This window comes from Capricornis sumatraensis, chromosome 11 (genome assembly GCF_032405125.1).
Source record: "Capricornis sumatraensis isolate serow.1 chromosome 11, serow.2, whole genome shotgun sequence".
NCBI classification, from domain to species: domain Eukaryota; kingdom Metazoa; phylum Chordata; class Mammalia; order Artiodactyla; family Bovidae; genus Capricornis; species Capricornis sumatraensis.
In genome coordinates, this window is record NC_091079.1 from 73,935,258 (window position 1) to 73,955,665 (window position 20,408).

A 20,408-nucleotide genomic window follows, 5' to 3' on the forward strand; every position below is an offset into this window, starting at 1 on the left:
GTAATGTCTCTGCTTTTGAATATACTATCTAGGCTGGTCATAACTTTCCTTCCAAGGAGTAAGCATCTTTTAATTTCATGGCTACAGTCACCATCTGCAGTGATTTTGGAGCCCCCCAAAATAAATTCTGACACTGTTTCCACTGTTTCCCCATCTATTTCCCATGAAGTGATGGGACCGGATGCCATGATCTTCGTTTTCTGAATGTTGAGCTTTAAGCCAACTTTTTCACTCTCCTCTTTCACTTTCATCAAGAGGCTTTTTAGTTCCTCTTCACTTTCTTCCATAAGGGTGGTGTCATCTGCATATCTGAGGTTATTGATATTTCTCCCGGCAGTCTGGATTCCAGCTTGTGCTTCTTGCAGTCCAGCGTGTCTCATGATGTACTCTGCACAGAAGTTAAATAAGCAGGGTGACAATATACAGCCTTGACATACTCCTTTTCCTATTTGGAACCAGTCTGTTGTTCCATGTCCAGTTCTAACTGTTGCTTCCTGACCTGCATACAGATTTCTCAAAAGGCAGGTTAGGTGGTCTGGTATTCCCATCTCTTTCAGAATTTTCCACAGTTTATTGTGATCCACATAGTCAAAGGCTTTGGCATAGTCAGTAAAGCAGAAGTAGATGTTTTTCTGGAACTCTCTTGCTTTTTCCGTGATCCAGCAGATGTTGGCAATTTGATCTCTGGTTCCTCTGCCTTTTCTAAAACCAGCGTGAACATCAGGGAGTTCATGGTTCACATATTGCTGAAGCCTGGCTTGGAGAATTTTGAGCATTACTTTACTAGCATGTGAGATGAGTGCAATTGTGCGGTAGTTTGAGCATTCTTTGGCATTGCCTTTCTTTGGGATTGGAATGAAAACTGACCTTTTCTAGTCCTGTGGCCACTGCTGAGTTTTCCATATTTGCTGGCATATTGAGTGCAGCACTTTCACAGCATCATCTTTCAGGATTTGAAACAGCTCAACTGGAATTCTGTCACCTCCACTAGCTTTGTTCATAGTGATGCTTTCTAAGGCCCACTTGACTTCACATTCCAGGATGTCTGGCTCTAGATGAGTGATCACATCATCATGATTATCTGGGTCGTGAAGATCTTTTTTGTACAGTTCTTCCGTGTATTCTTGCCACCTCTTCTTAATATCTTCTGCTTCTGTTAGGTCCATACCATTTCTGTCCTTTATCAAGCCCATCTTTGCATGAAATGTTCCCTTGGTATCTCCAATTTTCTTGAAAAGATCTCTAGTCTTTCCCATTCTGTAGTTTCCCTCTATTTCTTTGCACTGATCACTGAAGAAGGTTTTCTTATCTCTCCTTGGTATTCTTTGGAACTCTGCATTCAGATGCTTATATCTTTCCTTTTCTCCTCTCTTGTTTTCACAGCTATTTGTAAGCCCTCCCCAGACAGCCATTTTGCTTTTTTGCATTTCTTTTCCATGGGGATGATCTTGATCCCTGTCTCCTGTACAATGTCACAAACCTCAGTCCATAGTTCATTAGGCACTCTAGCTATCAGATCTAGGCCCGTAAATCTATTTCTCACTTCCACTGTATAATCATAAGGGATTTGATTTAGGTCATACATGAATGGTCTAGCAGTTTTCCCTACTTTCTTCAATGTAAGTCTGAATTTGTTAATAAGGAGTTCATGATCTGAGCCACAGTCAGCTCCTGGTCTTGTTTTTGTTGACTGTATAGAGCTTCTTCATCTTTGGCTGCAAAGAATATAATCAATCTGATTTCGGTGTTGACCATCTGGTGATGTCCAGGTGTAGGGTCTTCTCTTGTGTTGCTGGAAGAGGGTGTTTGCTACGACCAGTGCATTTTCTTGGCAAAACTCTATTAGTCTTTGCCCTACTTCATTCTGCATTCCAAGGCCAAATTTGCCTGTTACTCCAGGTGTTTCTTGACTTCCTACTTTTGCATTCCAGTCCCCTATAATGAAAAGGACATCTTTTTGGGGTGTTAGTTCTAAAAGGTCTTGTAGGTCTTCATAGAACCGTTCAGCTTCAGCTTCTTCAGCGTTACTGGTTGGGGCATAGACTTGGATAATTGTGATATTGAATGGTTTGCCTTGGAGACGAAGAGAGATCATTCTGTCATTTTTGAGACTGCATCCAAGTACTGCATTTCGGACTCTTTTGTTGACCATGATGGCTACTCCATTTCTTCTGAGGGATTCCTGCCCGCAGTAGTAGATGTAATGGTCATCTGAGTTAAATTCACCCATTCCAGTCCATTTCAGTTCGCTGATTCCTAGAATGTCGACGTTCACCCTTGCCATCTCTTGTTTGACCACTTCCAATTTGCCTTGATTCATGGACCTGACATTTCAGGTTCCTATGCAATACTGCTCTTTACAGCATCGGATCTTGCTTCTATCACCAGTCCCATCCACAGCTGGGTATTGTTTTTGCTTTGGCTCCATCCCTTCATTATTTCTGGAGTTATTTCTCCACTGATCTCCAGTAGCATATTGGGCACCTACTGACCTGGCGAGTTCCTCTTTTGGTATCCTATCATTTTGCCTTTTCATACTGTTCATGGGGTTCTCAAGGCAAGAATACTGAAGTGGCTTGCCATTCCCTTCTCCAGTGGACCACATTCTGTCAGACCTCTCCACCATGACCCGCCCATCTTGGGTTGCATGGCAGGCATGGCTTCGTTTCATTGAGTTAGACAAGTGTATTATTATTGATATGATGAGTTAAAAAAGCAAAACTAACTAATGTTGGTAAAGTTAAAATAGTAGTTATCTAGGGCTGTGGGCAAATAATCTAATGACAAGGAAAAGGCACAAAGAAGGTTCTCGGGGGTCTAATGATTTTCTTTATCTTGAAGTGATTACATAAGTGCCTTTACTTTGTAAAAAGTCATGGACTTTGGAAAGACTGCAAGATACAAGAGCAACACACAAAAACCAATCATATTTTTAGGTGAAAATAACAAGCATGGAGAAACTGAACTTAACATAAGATCCATGACAACGACCTCAAAGAAAATGAAACACTTAAATATAAATGTAACAAAACGTGTATTGAATCTGACCTGAAATTACAAAATGCTGGTAAATGTAATAAAAAAGTTAAATATGTTGGGAAAAAAAGCAAAGACGATCAAATATATGGAGAGAAAAATTGCATTCATAGATTAGAAGACTCGATATGGTAAAGGCATCAATTCCTTCCAAAAGAATACATTGGTTTAATGCAATTCTTATCAAAATACCAGCAAGATTTTTGTAGGTATTAACAAGCTTATTTCAGAATTTATATGGAAAGACACAGGACCTAGAATAGCTAAAACAATTTTTCACAGTAACAGTGAAGTAAGAAGAATCACTCTACCCAATGTTAGGGCTCAGTACATAGCTACAGTGATCAAGAGGATGTGGTATTTATTGGTGGAAGAAATGACACACAGAACAGTGGGACAGAATAGAGAAAAGTAAAAGTGAAAGTCACTCAGTTGTGTCCGACTCTTTGTGATCCCACAGACTATACAGTCCATGGAATTCTCCAGGCCAGAATACTGGAGTGGAATCCAGAAATATATCCACACAAATATGCCCAACTGATTTTTTTTATAAAGATATAAAAGTAATTCAAATGGAGAAAGGATAGTTTTTTCAATAAACGGTGCTAGTGCAACCACAGGGATAAGCAAACAAGTGACCCTGGACCTAGAACTTCGTATCTTATACAAAAGTTAACTCAGAATGGATCATAGTCTTAATTGTAAAATGCACAACTATATAACTTTTAGGGGAAGCAAAGAAGAATATTTAGGACTTAGGGCTAAAAGTAGAGTTCTTAGACTTGAAACCAACAGCACCATTCGTAGAAGAAAATACTTGATAAACTGAAATTCATCAAATTAAGATTGTTGCTCTGTGAAAGACCTCATGAAGCCCATGAAAAGGCAAGGTACAGACTGGGAGAAAATATTTGCAAAGCATACATCTGAAAAAGGACTTACATCTAGGATACAGAAAGACCTTAAAAGCTCAACAATAGGAAGATAGTCCAATTAGAAATTGGGCAAAAGGGATGAACAGATATCACAGAAGGACATATATGGTGTTTGACATTATTAGCCATCAGGGAATGTAAATTAAGAGCAAAATAAGCTAATAGTATATACCACACCAGAATGGCTGGAACAAAAAATAGTGATAATGCTAGATGCTGGCATATTCATGCAGACAATGGATCACTCATACATTGCTGATGGGAAGGTAAAATGCTGCAGCCACTTTGGAAAAGAGTATGGTGTTTCTTATGAAGCTGTACATGTGTTTGTCACATGACCCCATAATTACACTGTTGGGCAATTAACTCAGAAAATGAAAACTTATGTCACATGGAAACCCACAGATGAATGTTCATAGTAACTTTATTCAAGCAGCCAAAACCTAGAAACAACTCAAATGTCCTTCAAGAATTAAGTGGTTAAACAGACTTATGTTGCATCCATACCATTAAACACTATTCAGCAATCAAACGGAGAAGGCAATAGCACCCCACTCCAGCACTCTTGCCTGCAAAATCCCATGGACGGAGGAGCCTGGTGGGCCACAGTCCATGGGGTCGCTAAGAGTCGGACATGACTGAGCGACTTCACTTTCACTTCTCACTTTCATGCATTGGAGAAGGAAATGGCAACCCACTCCAGTGTTCTTGCCTGGAGAATCCCAGGGACGGGGGAGCCTGGTGGGCTGCCGTCTATGGGGTTGTACAGAGTGGGACATGACTGAAGCGACTTAGCAGCAGCAGCAGCAATCAAAATGAACAAACTATTAATATATACAATAATTTGGAGAGATCTCGAGGGAATTACTCAGAGTGAAAAAAGTCAATATCAAAAGACTTAATGCTAGCATGATTATATAAAGTCTAATTCCATTTATGTAACATTGTAAATGCCACAATTAGAGATAATTATTGCCAGATATAAGACAGTGGCAAAGGGAGGTAGGTGGTGTGGCTATATGAAAGTGTATCCATAGGGATTCTCAGGATGGAACTGTGCTGTGGTGGTCAGCGGAATCTGTACATGCAATAAACAGCTGTGTGTAAGGATCGTATGTATACACACCACACACAAATGAAAGCATGCAGAACTGATAACATCCAAATAAAGTCGGTAAACTGCATCAGAGTCAATTTTCCTGTTGTGGTATTGTGTTATGCTTTTAGATGCTACCCTTGGGGGATAATGGGTGAAAAGTATGGGAATATTCCTGTATTAATTCTTACAACTGCACATGAGTCTACAATGATCTCAAAGTTAGTTTTTAAAACAATTCATTCATGTGGACATTTAAGTATGTGCACATACACATATGACACATTTTGTTAGACAGCTCAAAGACTGAAAAACATAAGATGTTTATCTTAGAGATACTAAGACTAAAACATTGGGTCTGGAAAGGGTAAAAGCAATTTTTGTGGAACACTTATAGTGTTTTAGTCTTTTAAATCATAAAACTTAACAGAAAGTTCTTTGTGAGACTCAAATTATAATATTTAATTATTATTTAACCTTGAATTTTGAACGTCGTATACTTGGTTTTGGTTTGCTGTGGGAAGTTATATAACTAATTGTAGATGTTGTAAAAATTAAATGTAACATTAATTCTCATAACTGTAACATTTAACACAGATCTCATACTCAAACAGTATAAAAGAACTCTTTAGATCCTTTTGGAATTATGGAAAAACATCTCTTTCCCGTTTTATCAATTTTTATACAAATAATAAAAAGTGTTTATAACAGAAACAATTTAACAACTTAATGCAGAGGTTTTCTTTCAATAATCTCTGTTCAAAGATCTTTATTGGGAGAGCCCACAGCCTTTTCTTTTACATCAACAGAGAAAATTCTGGCTAGCTGATTTAAAAGTTAAATCTGGTTAGCTGATTCTTAAGGTTATTTTCTCCTGCTTTTTTCCCCATAGATACATTTCTTTAAAAATTTTTAATGTTTAAAGTGAATTCTCATGGTCAATATGAAAATTCATGCTCAATTTCAAGCCTCTAAATCTTCATTTAATCCTTAGAATAACTGTCTTGTCTTATTCAAAGATATCTAATCTGTGTCATCTATTCGTAATAATGTTTTATGTTTACTAGGTCAAAGCTAATGTTCCATAAGTTGAAGATAGTTACTTGTAAAATTCTAAGCTTACCTGCCCAAAGCTCACAGCCATCATGGGTATATTATAACTGCAATTATATGATGTCATGGTGACAGAATACTGGTTGGTTATACTTGATCCATTACTTTTGGTCTGATTCACCTGAAAGTCCTTTAAAAATATTCCTTTGTTTGCTAATGCTGGAAGTCTTCTCTTTGACATTTCTAAAGAATACAAATAAACAAAGTAATGGGAGATAAAATTGCATAGCTTCTGCTGCTAACAAAAGAAAACATCAAATAACATCCATGTGTCATGGAATAAACTGTTTGAAATCAACTTTTAGAAAGACCTTAAGGTAAGTAGTTTGTGAGGTTTGGCAAACTTTCAATTCTAGAACATAAAGCTTTGAAGTCTTTTGATATATGAGTCTAAAACAAAATACTGAAAAGCCACCAAGCTCTGGGCTCCATGCAGCCCTCTGGTGGCCACTTAGTTTTGTTCTGGCATAGGTCCCTGAATATGGTGCTCACTAGGACCTGAGCCTTTAACCCAGCACAAATCAGCTGTCTTCTGTGCTCCACCAATCACAAAGGTCCAGTGATAGTGGATTCAAAAGGAGTGATTCTTACAGTGATAGTAACATTACTGTAAGCAATGTTATATTTAAAACTAAATGTTACTATTCTTACTAGTAACATTTAGTTTTAAAATAGTTTCAAAGAAAAGGATTTCAAAACTCCTCTGAAATATGGTAAAAGTCACTTATTAAGGTGACTGTTTGGAATTAGACTGTTTTTTTTTTTTTTTTTAAGACTGGGCTTTCCTTGTGGCTCAGCTGGTAAAGAATCCATCTGCAATGCAGAAGACCTGGGTTTGATCCCTGGGTTGGGAAGATCCTCTGGAGAAGGGAAAGGCTACCCACTCTAGTATTCTGGCCTGGAGAATTCCATGGACTGTATAGTCCATGGGGTTGCAAAGAATCGGACACAGCTGAGCGACCTTCACTTTCGTTTTTTTGAAGACTGAAGTTTAATTTTTATTATCTTATTAGCACATTTCACATAAATGAGTCTATTGACATAACTAGAAAGAAATACTACAACTATCAGAAATAAGATTTTCATTTATATTTTTACTAATTATCACAATAAAGACCATGGAAAGTTTCAACTCATTCTTATTAGACAGAGATCAATGGCAATAGTTGCCTTTCAGAAACAGATCTCTAGCTTGGTGATTCATTTCTCAAAAATCAAACTAGGCAAAATTAGAATGTTTTCTACAGTGTGGTGGTGGTTAGTCACTCAGTCATGTCTGACTCTTTGCGACCCCATAGACTGTAGGCCACCAGGCTTTTCTGTCCATGGGGATTCTCCAGGCAAGAATACTGGAGTGGGTTGCCATGCCCTCTTCCATGGGATCTTCCCTACCCAGGGATCAAACTCAGGTCTCCCATATTGCAGGCAGATTCTTTACCAACTGAGTCACCTGAGAAGCCCTTCCACAGTGTACTTATCTATAAATGGAATCCAGAACTATAAAGCTAATTCCTGCTATACTGACAGAGTTTACATTAAGGATGTGTTCATCTTTAGAATAATCATCTGGCTCTATTCACTGAAAATATGATTTAAACCACAATACTATAAACAATTTAACATTTCTATCTAAGATACAGAATATAAATAACATCTATGATAAGATTTTAGTATAAAATAGGTTTAAAAGTTTTGTTTTAGATATGAAATGATACTATGTACCATCCAATGTTGTCATCGTAGATGTCTGTCCAATGTATACAATATCCACATAGAAAGACTGTGATTCTGATGCTTTCTGCAAGCTAATCCTCTGAAGAGAAAAACTTGTCCCAGTGTATTTGGTTTGTATGAGATCCAGAAGGTCTATACAAGTGTAGGTCCAGCTGAAATATGGTTGTTTAATTAGATGTACAGTTCAGTTACAATGTTTAATGTAAACCAATACACTATAAAACACATTAAAATCTTAAGGAAGAAAAGTCTTTCTTTTCCCACAAGAAGAGTATAAGCATACTTTAATGGCACAGAGAAGCAGTCACAACAAGGGATAGCAGGCAGAAACTTACACTGGCAGGGAAAGATTTAATGTTGCAAAGATAGCTTTTATTTGTAGCCTTGGCAGTAGGCATAGGAATGTAAAGCAACATTCTACAGTGACAAGTAAGTCAACTAAGGAGCATGCACTTTGATGGAAAGCATATAGAAATAAGACACAAGAATGAAGAAATCATTTTAGTAAAAAAATATATTTATCAGGGATAGAACAGAGAATTCAGCCAATAGTAAGAGGCAAGGCTGTAACTTGATAATGCTTCCAAAAGAGCTCAGTGGAGTTGCCTTGTCCACTATAACTAAGGGACAAACATTGCAGAAGTTATTAATCCATACAAATGGTTGCACAGTACCTTCTAAATTTAGATTCAGAGTTCCATTAAATATTAATTGCATTGGAATCTCATAAATTACAAAAGCAATTCAGTAACTGGAGTTTGCAATAAAGAGATAAATACTGCCATTCAAATAACTAAATACAATTTAACAACAGTCTTTGCACCAGCTACCAATGAACTGATCAACTGGTTAGTTTCTTTGAGCACCTTCTATTCTCATTTTGAAACTCCATGGTTTGCAAATTCATCATTGAGTACATTTCTAGTGCATCAAAGCTCAGACTGCATCATTTTAAAAAATTATATGCAGAACTACATTAAATTAAAGTGCTCTTTAATTTTATAAAGTACTTTGGGATTCTAAGCAGACTTCCATGACTAATTATATGATTCTGAAGTTCTAAAAACTTAGGGAAAAATGGCCCACTGAGCCAGACCCTTTATAAGAGAAATAGAGACTACAGACGATATCAAAACTTAAGCAAACAGTACTCTCTGTGTTTTGTGGCTAGATAATTTCACTTTCTAAGGGAAAACCAGATTTTATCTTTGGGATTTTGAAGCTGGATTTACAGCTACACACATCACTGGTTTTGGAGACAATATTTGAGAAAAAGTGGCACTTTTTGATACTAACAATGTATTGAAAATAAACAAATGCTAACACACCTAATTGATCTATAAATGGACTGTCTTACCTACATAAGAGCAGGTCTAGAAACACCAGCTAGGAGCAGGAGAATGTACTTTGCTTTCATTGGTAACATTAATAGTTTTTAACCAGAGAACCATCCTTTTTTAAAGCATGGTATTTCTTGTTGAAAGATCTTGTGGCATTTAGGATAAAGGAAGCCCATTAATTTCAACAAATGTAATGCATCTTCACATTAATGCACAGCAGATACATTGCAGGCTAAAGGAAGAACTACTTAGTGATGTGCTCAGTGACAGTTTGACTAACATGGAAGAACTGAGATCTGTGAAATCTTCCAAAATCCCGCTGCAATAAGAAGAATGAAATGCATATAGGTGGTGGTGATCAAAATTAAAATTGTGATTCCATAGTTCAATTTGGGCATGAGGGATGTCCCTTCAAGAAAGACTCTTGCTTAACAATAACCCATCACAGATTACCCCTGATTTCAATCAAACTGAGTATGATACAGTGGGATATGTTCTTTCTGTGCACAGGCTTTCTGTGCTCCTTGCGTATTAACATGGAGAGGGCTGCCTTAACCCTTGGCATTGCTTCCTCCTCTGTGATGGCCAACAGAGAGTGACTGCAGCCTCTTCAGATTCAACAATTACCCTAGGAAATTGCAGCATTGTTCTCAGTCACTTCATTCATTCCAGGAGCTAACTTTGGTCCCGTTTTATATATTGGATTAAACTGTTGTAATAGCCTCAAAGATGTATTTATGCACGGGAGGGGAAACCAACACCTTCTTCAATACTCTGTCTTTCTCTATCTGTCTCTGCCTCTCTCTTTTACTGCCTATCTTCTTCATCTTCTGTGGAAAACAAGGATGAAGTGAAAAAGAGAAAGTGTTAGTCACCCAGTTGTGTCTGAATCTTTGTGACCTCATGGACTGTAGGCCACCAGACTCCTCTCTCCATGGAATTCTCCAGGCAAGAATACTGGAGTGGGTTGTCATTCCCTTCTCCAGGGAATCTTCCAGACCCAGGGACTGAAGACAGGTCTCTTGTACTGCAGGCAGATTCTTTATTATCTGAGCCACCAGGGAAGCCCCAGATAAAGATGGATCTAATGTATAAAACATGCCCAAAGCGCAAACATAAGAGCCATACTCTGTTTAAGCAATGTCATTTAAGGGTGAAATTTGAACTGTCAGGAAAAGGACATTTTTTAAAGCATTAATTCAGGAAGGTTACTTTTCTTTTGTTAGGGCAGGGAGGAATTGGTTTTGACTCATCTTAAGCTTTTCTTAGAAAACAAGACTCAAGAGTGTCCTGCAACTTTCTCAGAGAGCAGCTTCCTATAGTTCTGTGCCAACACAGTCCACTTCATACACAGAGCTCCCTCAGCTCTCTGCCCTTCGAAGTCCACATCAAGTTTACCAAACTTCAGTATCTGATGAACTTTCTGTCTTTGTGTATAAAAAATTTTTTTCTTTCTTTACATCCTATGAAAGCATGATTCTAGATTTTATTCCTGGGGTAAAACACAAATAAGTATCCTTTAATGCTTAGTCTAACAATCTAAGGAATATTCAGTGGTAGAATTTTCATGTGTTCTGAACCATTCTTTGAAAGGTTCTTCTTAAATATTTCCTCTTTGACAAACATCTCTTGGGTACCTACATTTCAACTATGGCTTTCTACCTCAAGATTAGAGATTCTGACACCAGTATCTAAAATTGGTTCCCAGTTGCTCCCACTTCATCTGACTGAGCAGAAGATCTGAAGGTCATTAGGGCTATATGCTCAGGATATGATGCCAGAAGGCTATGCATGAAATACAACATTTTTTTTTAAACCAAAGACTGTAACTTCCCTTCTTAACAAAAGGTCATCCCACTTCTGCAAGGAGAAAGCTACGAGCACTGGCAAAACTTAAAAACTTTCAAATTAATCTGTAAAGCAATTATCCTTCAATAAAAAGTAAATTAATTAAAAAAATACATACAAGGGATGAAGGAAGGAAAGAAGGGAGGAAGGAAGGAAAGAAGGGAGGAAAAAAGGAAACATAATAATGGTACATTTTAGGAGCTCACCATAGATATTTACATTGCACAAAAATGTGAATGTTAAATATGACTTTAACTAAATACATAACAATAACAACAACAACAAAAAGCTGGGCTGGGGCACAGAAGTGCGGTATATCATTAGATACTGCATCCAAGTCCACAATTCTGACTGGCTCTGTCTGCTCCCGCCTGTCTGGTCCCATCCCTTGTCACTGCTCCTGTCATCAGGCCAGTGAGCGCATCTCGTTTTCTCCTGATGGAATTCAGGGAGCACCTACAGGCAACTCTGGTTTTCTCCTTACATCACCCCTTCCCTCCCATTCATGGGAGATCCATCTAAAAAGTTTTCTTAAAACTTTAACAAATAAAATTCCCCTTATAGTCCAATATATTTATATGTGTTTTGGAGTTTACACATTTCTGAAGGTATGGAATAATAGCTGATCCCTACATTTTGAAAACAGTGTTGGGATGATCAAGAAAGCAGGAAGCCTGAAATGGCCTGCTCCTGAAATGGAGCAGTTTCTTCATCCAGAAGCAAAGTCCTCCATTAAGACCCCCTTTTCAGGAATTCCGTGGTGGTCCAGTGGTGTGCTACAGTCTATGGGGTTACAAAAAGTTGGACACGACTGAGGACTAAGTGACGAATGCTTTCTTTTCTCCCTTTGGTATGTCCATCAAAATATTTTATTTTCTCCATTCACACATTCACTTTTTTTTTCAGTGATCAGTCTAATGATAATACTGTGATAAAGCAGTCTCTACCTTCCTTCAGTAACTAGAAACACTATTAGATTTAATAATATATAACTTAAATTCTAAAGTTTACTATTGTTTTGTCTTTTAAATGGTCATGGATGATGAAACAAAGAATTTTTATTTTCATAATCTACAGATTTATTTTTGGCACAACTACTTCTGTAAGGAAACTTATGTAGAAGGCAGAAAAATCATGGTTAGACCCATGGTGCACAAGATTTCTCAAAAACAAACAAACAAGAAATGAATTTATATTTATAGTTTATATACTATAGTATAAAGTTTTCAAATTCACAGTGTCACTTACTTGTTTCCATATGCAAACTTGAATGGAAATTGTGTATCAGTGCTTCTAGCAGTCTTGCTTGTGTCTTGGTATTGAAATTTTAGACCAATATAATTTGCCAGGAATCCTTTGTATGCTAAACATAACTACATAGAAAATATTTAAAAAATTAGCAAAAGTATCTTACTATTAAGACTTTTTCAGAAATTAAAATTAATTCAATACAATCCAATAAATGTCTACTGAGCTTTTTTAATACAAAATATATCGGAACATAGAGGAAAGAATGATTAACTTTGGACAATCAGATGCAGAAGAATTGGGAAGATTTTATAGGAGAGGAAGTGGAGTGATGTGACCTCATAATAAATGATTAATTCTTTTATTGTTTTCTTAGATATTATTTCCTTAAGAAAAGGAAATAATTCACTCTCTCTAGTCATAGAGCTATGTAAGGATGAAGGTCAACTCTGAACACTTCAGTGAATTTAAAAGGCCTTCACACACATAAAGAAGACAGAAGCATTCAGGTAGATTAACTAGGATGTGAATGCAGGTGAGCGTTTACAGCTGGACATGTTACCATCATGCATGCTAAGGGGCTTCAGTCGTGTCCAACTCTGCGACCCTATGGACTATAGCTTGCTAGGGATTCTGCAGGCAAGAACACTGGAGCGGGCTGCCACATCCTCCTCCAGCGGTATTCCTAACCCAGGGATCGCCCCGTGTCTCCCGTGTCTCCTGTATCGGCAGGTGGATTCTTTACCACTAGTGCCACCTGGGAAGCCCTGTTATCATACAAAACTCATTAAATACTAATTTTAATTGCCCATAACTCCTTAAGAATGCCAGATATATCTAGAATTTAGAAGTTTAGAACATGTGTTACAACAACTGGAGACTTTTTTAAAAATAGAAAGGGTAAATCTACGACCTCTTGGCTTGCTGCTTCTAAGTCACTCAGTCATGTTTGACTCTGTGCGACCCCATAGACGTCAGCCCACCAGGCTCCCCCATCCCTGGGATTCTCCAGGCAAGGAGTGGGTTGCCATTTCCTTCTCCAACGCATGAAAGTGAGAAGTGAAAGTGAAGTCGCTCAGTCGTGTCCGACTCTTAGCAACCCCATGGACTGCAGCCCACCAGGCTCCTCCGTCCGTGGGATTTTCCAAGCAAGAGGACTGGAGTGGGGGGCCATTGCCTTCTCCTCTCTTGGCTTAGATGTGTGTAATACCTATCCTAAAACTGGCATTTCCTCTGTGGTTTTCTTTCACTTTTTCCTGAGTGGATACCCCAAATCACTATAATGGCTATCCATTTTTGTTTCTTTTTAAATAATGAGGAATACTGAGGAGATTATATACTTTTAATTGTTTTGCTATTTACATTAATGTGCATATATTTTTTTCCAAAATTACAAGGTAAAGCAGAATACATGTGTGTGGCACTACATATTTTTAAAAAATGTATTTATTTATTTTATTTGGAGGATAATTACTTTGAAACATCGTGGTGGCCTCTGCCATACATCAATATGAATCAGCCATAGGCATACATGTGACCCCTCCCTCCTGAAGCTCCTCCCACCTCCCTCCCCACCCCATCCTCTCCAGGTTGTCACAGAGCACCAGCTTTGGGTTCCCTGCATCATACATCAAACTCCCACCAGCTATCTATTTCACATATGGTAATGTATATGTTTCAATGCTATTCTCTGAAAGCAGCCTACCCTCTTCTTCTCCCAGTGTCCACAAGTTTGTTCTTTATGTCTGTGACTCCAGATTTCTTTATTTGAGAATCAGCAGAAGAGGAAATCGCAAGCATGTGAAGCATGTGCGAGGCCAGTGAGATGAGATTTCACATGACAAGCAATTTTCCTTGTCTCAAAATTTCATGAAATTTTATTACCAAGGTATTTTACAAATTCAGTTAGCATATCATTTTGTTGAGCTTACCTGATTATAAGGAAATAATAAAATGTCTCCATATGGTAGTCTGTTTTGTTTAACATCTGCTGAGTCAAAAAGAACAGCTGGGTTTTTCAGGGAATAACGACCACAGTAAGCATCAGTTTCAGCTGTCTTCTGCCCTCTATTAATATGCTCCTACAGAAAAAATAATATTTCAAATGAAAACATGATTTATTTTTCTGGTTTATTCCCCAGCATCTTCATCTAAGTCATTCAAGTTACAACTCAGATCCCACTGTTTCCCAAACTGCTTTAACTTGAAATGTTTTCTCTCTTCTTTGAAAGTCTAAGGTTCTCATTCTATATCATTCACTTAGATCTACAATCATATAATCCTTGTACCTGTATTTGACTATTTTTTAAGTCCTATATTTCCATTTATATTATGAACTCCTTAAGGATATTTATTCACTCCTTTCACAAATGATTTCTAGTGTTCATTCTGTGCCAGGTGTTTGCTTGCTTGTTCATTTGCTTGTTTTTTTTTGTTTAATCTTCAGGGTTCAAGGAGCGAAGCACCCTATCTGTACACGCAGGAGCCAACTACTTTGGGACAAAGGAACCAAGGATTATAAAACTAAGCCTGAAGGGAGGTGTCTAATTCACATAATAGTATTAAAAAAGATGACTCAGGAGAAGAGACAAATGGATTGCTACCTAAAAAGAAAAGGGAGCTAAGGAGCTTCAGAGAGAGGGTTAAAATATATGCAGAGAAGTGGGGATGTGAGAGAGTGGTGCTGGGAAAAAGTCAAGGTGACGTGAGTCAAGAATGTGTGTTATGATGATGACTGTAGACGAAGCAGGAAAGGAGTATAATGTAAATTACTTGTTCAGTTTCCTTGTCTGCAAGTATCACACTCAGGACAGAAGAACCTCAATACATGTATATTCATTAAATCAAGTTGAAAACATGGCCCATTAAATGATGTTCCCTTCTCACTAATATATCTGTTTGCATAAAGCATGACATGATATATGTTATATATATATCTATTTTTAAAGGACTCATTTATTTCTGGAGTATTAATCTGAATTGAATAACTTGCCTAAATATTTCTTATTCCTAAGGTATTCATTTGGATGGTGACTATCTGGCTTCCTTGAGTCTTCAAAATAAGAATTAGAAAGATAAGTATATTTTAAATTTTCTTTACTGTAAATCAAAGAAAAATCTTTGTATTTTATCAAGAAATAAACACTGACTAGGCCTCATACTAACTGACCAGAGGGTGATCTCAAAAAGTAATGGAAGCAATTCACTATATAATGCTCTACTACAAATTATATTCTCTGAAGCTATGAGGAAAAAGAATATACCCTGAATCTAAGAAAGCAAACAAAAAACCCTACAGATCTCACATTTACCCATCTTGCCTACTTTCTCTTGATTAAGAAAATTCATATGTGGTAGAAATACTGCTTTTATAAATGAATCATTTTATAATGCAGGAAGATGCTAGAACCTTATTAATAAACATATAACAAAATTATATTTGTAACTTGACTTTAAATGATAAAGGAATTAATGCTAACCAAAAAAGACAAAATTCCATACATTTATATGAATACTTATCTTGTCCATTCTGAGGTTAATTAAATATTCCATACCAGGTTAAAATCAGTTTCATAATCTCTGAAGTATTTCACAACAAATCCTTCTTCAAAAGTTGCAATTTGTGGTGGGCACTTACTGCTAACCATTTCTTCCACTGCTGCCTGAAACTAAATTAACAATAATTAATAAATAATAGCTAAAGCTTTAGTAATTTCTTTATGAAGGGTTAGAACATTAGTAATTTTACTACTAATTCTAATTAGTTTTAAAGGAATAATTTCATAAGATAATTCCCATGTTAGCCATAATTATGAGGTAATTTCCTAAATAATTTTTAAGTTTATATATGATAATCTCAGTATAATGACTGTTTCAAGATTTTTATTTTAGGGAATTCCCTGATGGTCCAGCAGTTAGGACTTGGCACTTTTACTGTCAAGGGCCTGAGTTTGATCTCTGGTCAGAGAACTAAGATCCCATGAGATGCTTGGCAGGGCCAAAATTTTTTTTTTGAATTAAAATAAAAAAGATTTTTATTTTAGAATGTCAATAGTTATATCCAACTGGCTGATCTTAGCTTATTTAGTTATTACATACTGTAGGCATTTTTGTTTAGCAGTTTTTTAAAAACATCAATGAGGTAAAACTAAATGAATTAGCCCCTCATTAAACAGTTCCTCACTTTTCATTTTCATGCATTGGAGAAGGAAATGGCAACCCACTCCAGTGTTCTTGCCAGGAGAATCCCAGGGACAAGGGAGGCTGGTGGGCTGCCGTCCACTATGCCGTCGTGGACATGACTGAAGTGACTTAGCAGCGGCAAACAGTTCCAAATAAATAGCTTTCCCAATCAAATGAAAAATTAACTGGAAAATATATATATATACTCCAATGCATTCTTCTGCTCGCTATGAGTTGGCTCTAACCTACCATGCCAAGTAGGAGATGTATTACCACTCCTTAAAATATGTTTTTGTAGAAGGCTGATGTTTAAGTAGCTTTCTGCTTGAAAAATGAACACAGCATACTTCAGCTTCTGATGACTGCGGTGTCAGAGGCCTAGAAGTGATCCCATCCCAGCTGAGTGTGAAGGTGTCCAAACTGGGTTTTCCTTTGGTTTGTTCTGTAATAGCCAGTGTGACATTGTTCCCTTCAAATGCTTCGTAACTGAGCAGATCAAAGTCTCCTGCAATGAAGTACCAAACAGAATTTGAGGCAGGCAATTAATTAAGTATCAATATAGCCATGAAAGAAATTCAGATTTAACAAAACTGGTTTTATTTGGAATTGCATTATCACACACAAAAAAGGATGAACGGAAAAGATGCAGATCCTCGAATCTGAGACTTAGCCACAGTCAGTTCAGTTCAGTCGCTAAGTCGTGTCTGACTCTTTGTGACCCCATGAACCACAGCGCGCCAGGTCTCCCTGTCCATCACCACCTCCCAGCGTCCACCCAAACCCATGTCCATCAAGTCGATGATGTCATCCAGCCATCTCATGCTCTGTTGTCCCCTTCTCCTCCTGCCCTCAGTCTTTCCCAGCATCAGGGTTTTTTCCAATGAGTCAGTTCTTCGCATCAGGAGGCCAAAGTACTGGAGTTTCAGCTTCAACATCAGTCCTTCCAATGAACACCCAGAAATGATCTCCTTTAGGATGGACTGGTTGGATCTCCTTGCAGTCCAAGGGACTCTCAAGAGTCTTCTCCAACACCACAGTTCAAAAGCATCAGTTCTTCGGTGCTCAGCTTTCTTTATAGTCCAACTCTCACATCCATACATGACCACTGGAAAAACCATAGCCTTGACTAGACAGACCTTTGTTGGGAAAGTAATGTTTCTGCTTTTGAATATGCTATCTAGGTTGGTCATAACTTTCCTTCCAAGGAGTAAGCATCTTTTAATTTCATGGCTGCAGTCACCATCTGCAGTGATTTTGGAGCCCAGGAAAATAAAGTCAGCCACTGTTTCTGCTGTTTCCCCATCTATCTGCCATGAAGTGATGGGACCAGATGCCATGATCTTCATTTTCTGAATGTTGAGCTTTAAGCCAACTTTTTCACTCTCTTTCACTTTCATCAAGAGGCTCTTCAGCTCTTCTTCACTTTCTGCCATAAGGGTGGTGTCATCTGCATATGTGAGGTTATTGATATTTCTCCCAGCAATCTTGATTCTAGCTTGTGCTTCCTCCAGCCCAGCGTTTCTCATGACGTACTCTGCATATAAATTAAATAAGCAGGGTGACAATATATAGCCCTGATGTACTATTTGGAACCAGACGTTTCTATTTGGAACCGGTCTGTTGTTCCATGTCCAGTTCTAACTGTTGCTTCCTGGCCTGCATACCGATTTCTCAAGAGGCAGGTCAGGTGGTCTGGTATTCGCATCTCTTTCAGAATTTTCCACAGTTTATTGTGATCCACACAGTCAAAGGCTTTGGCATAGTCAAGAAAGCAGAAATAGATGTTTTTCTGGAACTGTCTTGCTTTTTCCATGATCCAGAGGATGTTGGCAATTTGATCTCTGGTTCCTCTGCCTTTTCTAAAACCAGCTTGAACATCTGGAAGTTCACGGTTCACATATTGCTGAAGCCTGGCTTAGAGAATTTTAAGCATTACTTTACTAGCATGTGAGATGTGTGCAATTGTGCAGTAGTTTGAGCATTCTTTGGCACTGCCTTTCTTTGGGATTGGAATGAAAACTGACCTTTTCCAGTCCATTTAGCCCTAGTAGAAATAGCAAAATAGCCGATAAAGGTAACTTATATATATTAAGGTTCTGTTTTTGTAGCTAAAAAGGATGCTTTGTAAGATAAACAGAAGTTGGGCACTGGAATCAAGAGGTAAAAATCAATGGGCAATAGAATATTCCAAAAATCCTTTTATTTTTGCTCCAGTACCATCATCATAGTGTAAAGGGCTAGGCTGGGAACTGCTCTTTTCCTCAGATATGAATAGAGTACAAAGGCGAATCACAGGAAACAGTCTCATGCCTGTGAGGCTTGTTTATACCATCTCACTTTGAGAGAAATCAGGCTTTGTCCTCAGATGTTTCTCTTCACTAGGAAGATGCTTTAACAATGGAATCCTGTTGCCTTTCTCTGTTGAGTAAAGTTCTAGAATTTGCCCAGTTATGATTTAAGTACCATATTAGTGAAGGTTTCTGCTGAACCTTTAAAATTTCTCTTTGATCTAAAAACGTTTCTGAGAGAACAAAGATAACAATATCTTTATTTCTATAGCATTTTGACAAGATAACCTATGGGAAATTTGTAGAACTTCATGTTAAACAAAATTCTCTACTCAGCAATATTAACAATTTCATACAATGAGACATAAACATTGATGTAACATTTTACTTATATGAATTAGAAAATAGTGATTGCTCCAAAAAAAGCAATTTGTTCAACGATCTATTTCATGGGCCAGAAATCCCAAACACCCAAAGAAAGAAAGACAGTGTTAGTTCCTCAGTTGTGTCCAACTCTTTGCAACCCCATGGACTGTAGCTCTCCAGGCTGCTCCTCTATCCATGGAATTTTCCAGGCAAGAATACTGGAGTGTGTTGCCATTTCCTTCTCCAGAGGATCTTCTTGACCCAGAGATCAAACCTGGGTCTCCTCCATTGCAGGCAGCGTCTTTACTGTCTGAGACACCAAATTGGTTGCTAAATTTGGCTTTAAGATTTGAAAAATGTAATTGGAAGCTAATAGCTATTACTTGAAAAGGGTAAAGAGATCAAATAATTTTGGAAAATGCTATATTAAATAGAGGTGCACTGCTTTGTTTTTGTTTTTAGTGCTTTGTTGTTTTTATTGCTCACTGCAGGATTCCTTGGGGATTTTAATATTCTAATGGGTTCTACAAATATTCAAGGAGAAGGTGTGGTATGCAGTGTTTCCTATGTGGGTTTGACCAAAGAATCCTTTCAGTGGGCAAGATCTGGCCAGACTAAGTGTCTCCTGAGAAATACTGATTTACTTAAATTTCATTTCCAGAATTAAATATCTTCACTGATTTTTGCTAAATATAAAGTAGACTATTACTAATAGTGTATTTGTAGCTTATAGTGTAGTGTGTTTCTCATGCATTTGGAGCTGTACACTCTGAAATACAACTAAAATTTAAATTACAATATAAAAATTAACCATTTAATTTGTTTCTCCTGAAGTTGATCACACTATGAATCCACTTCCTTTCTCCTCCCATTTTATGGTGTTTTACCTTTTTCAGTGGAGGTGCACAGGATACAAATTTGTTTCCTAGAAAAAAATTATAGAACTTCAAAATGAAATACATGCTTACCTCTAGTTGATATAAAAGTTATCAGGTAAACATAGTTTCGGGGGTCTTGTGTTCTTATTACTTGCACTGTGTCCGGTTTTATAGACCAGAGGTCATTTAAGGCTGACTGCAGTATGAACTCAGAAGCATCAGCAGGTAGCCAGACTTTGTACGAAATAAAATAAAATTTAAAAGTCAAATGATTAGGAACTTTAATCAGAAAAAAATGGGTTGCAATCTCTGCTCTACCACAACCAGCAGTAATGCCTTATATT

The 20,408-nt window shown here is 37.5% G+C and overlaps 1 protein-coding gene across 1 annotated transcript in view; it reads right to left on the reverse strand.

The window, feature by feature from the left end:
* The window catches only part of PKHD1L1 (PKHD1 like 1), a 179,964-nt gene that overhangs the window by 114,995 nt on the left and 44,561 nt on the right, over window positions 1-20,408 (reverse strand). The window contains exons 17-23 of the mRNA XM_068983663.1: window positions 20,155-20,298; window positions 16,880-17,037; window positions 15,905-16,018; window positions 14,282-14,431; window positions 12,351-12,475; window positions 7,903-8,066; window positions 6,191-6,363 (exon numbers count right to left, since the gene is read on the reverse strand). Of these exons, the coding sequence (XP_068839764.1) occupies window positions 6,191-6,363; window positions 7,903-8,066; window positions 12,351-12,475; window positions 14,282-14,431; window positions 15,905-16,018; window positions 16,880-17,037; window positions 20,155-20,298 (1,028 nt within the window). The remainder of the gene's footprint in view (window positions 1-6,190; window positions 6,364-7,902; window positions 8,067-12,350; window positions 12,476-14,281; window positions 14,432-15,904; window positions 16,019-16,879; window positions 17,038-20,154; window positions 20,299-20,408) is intronic.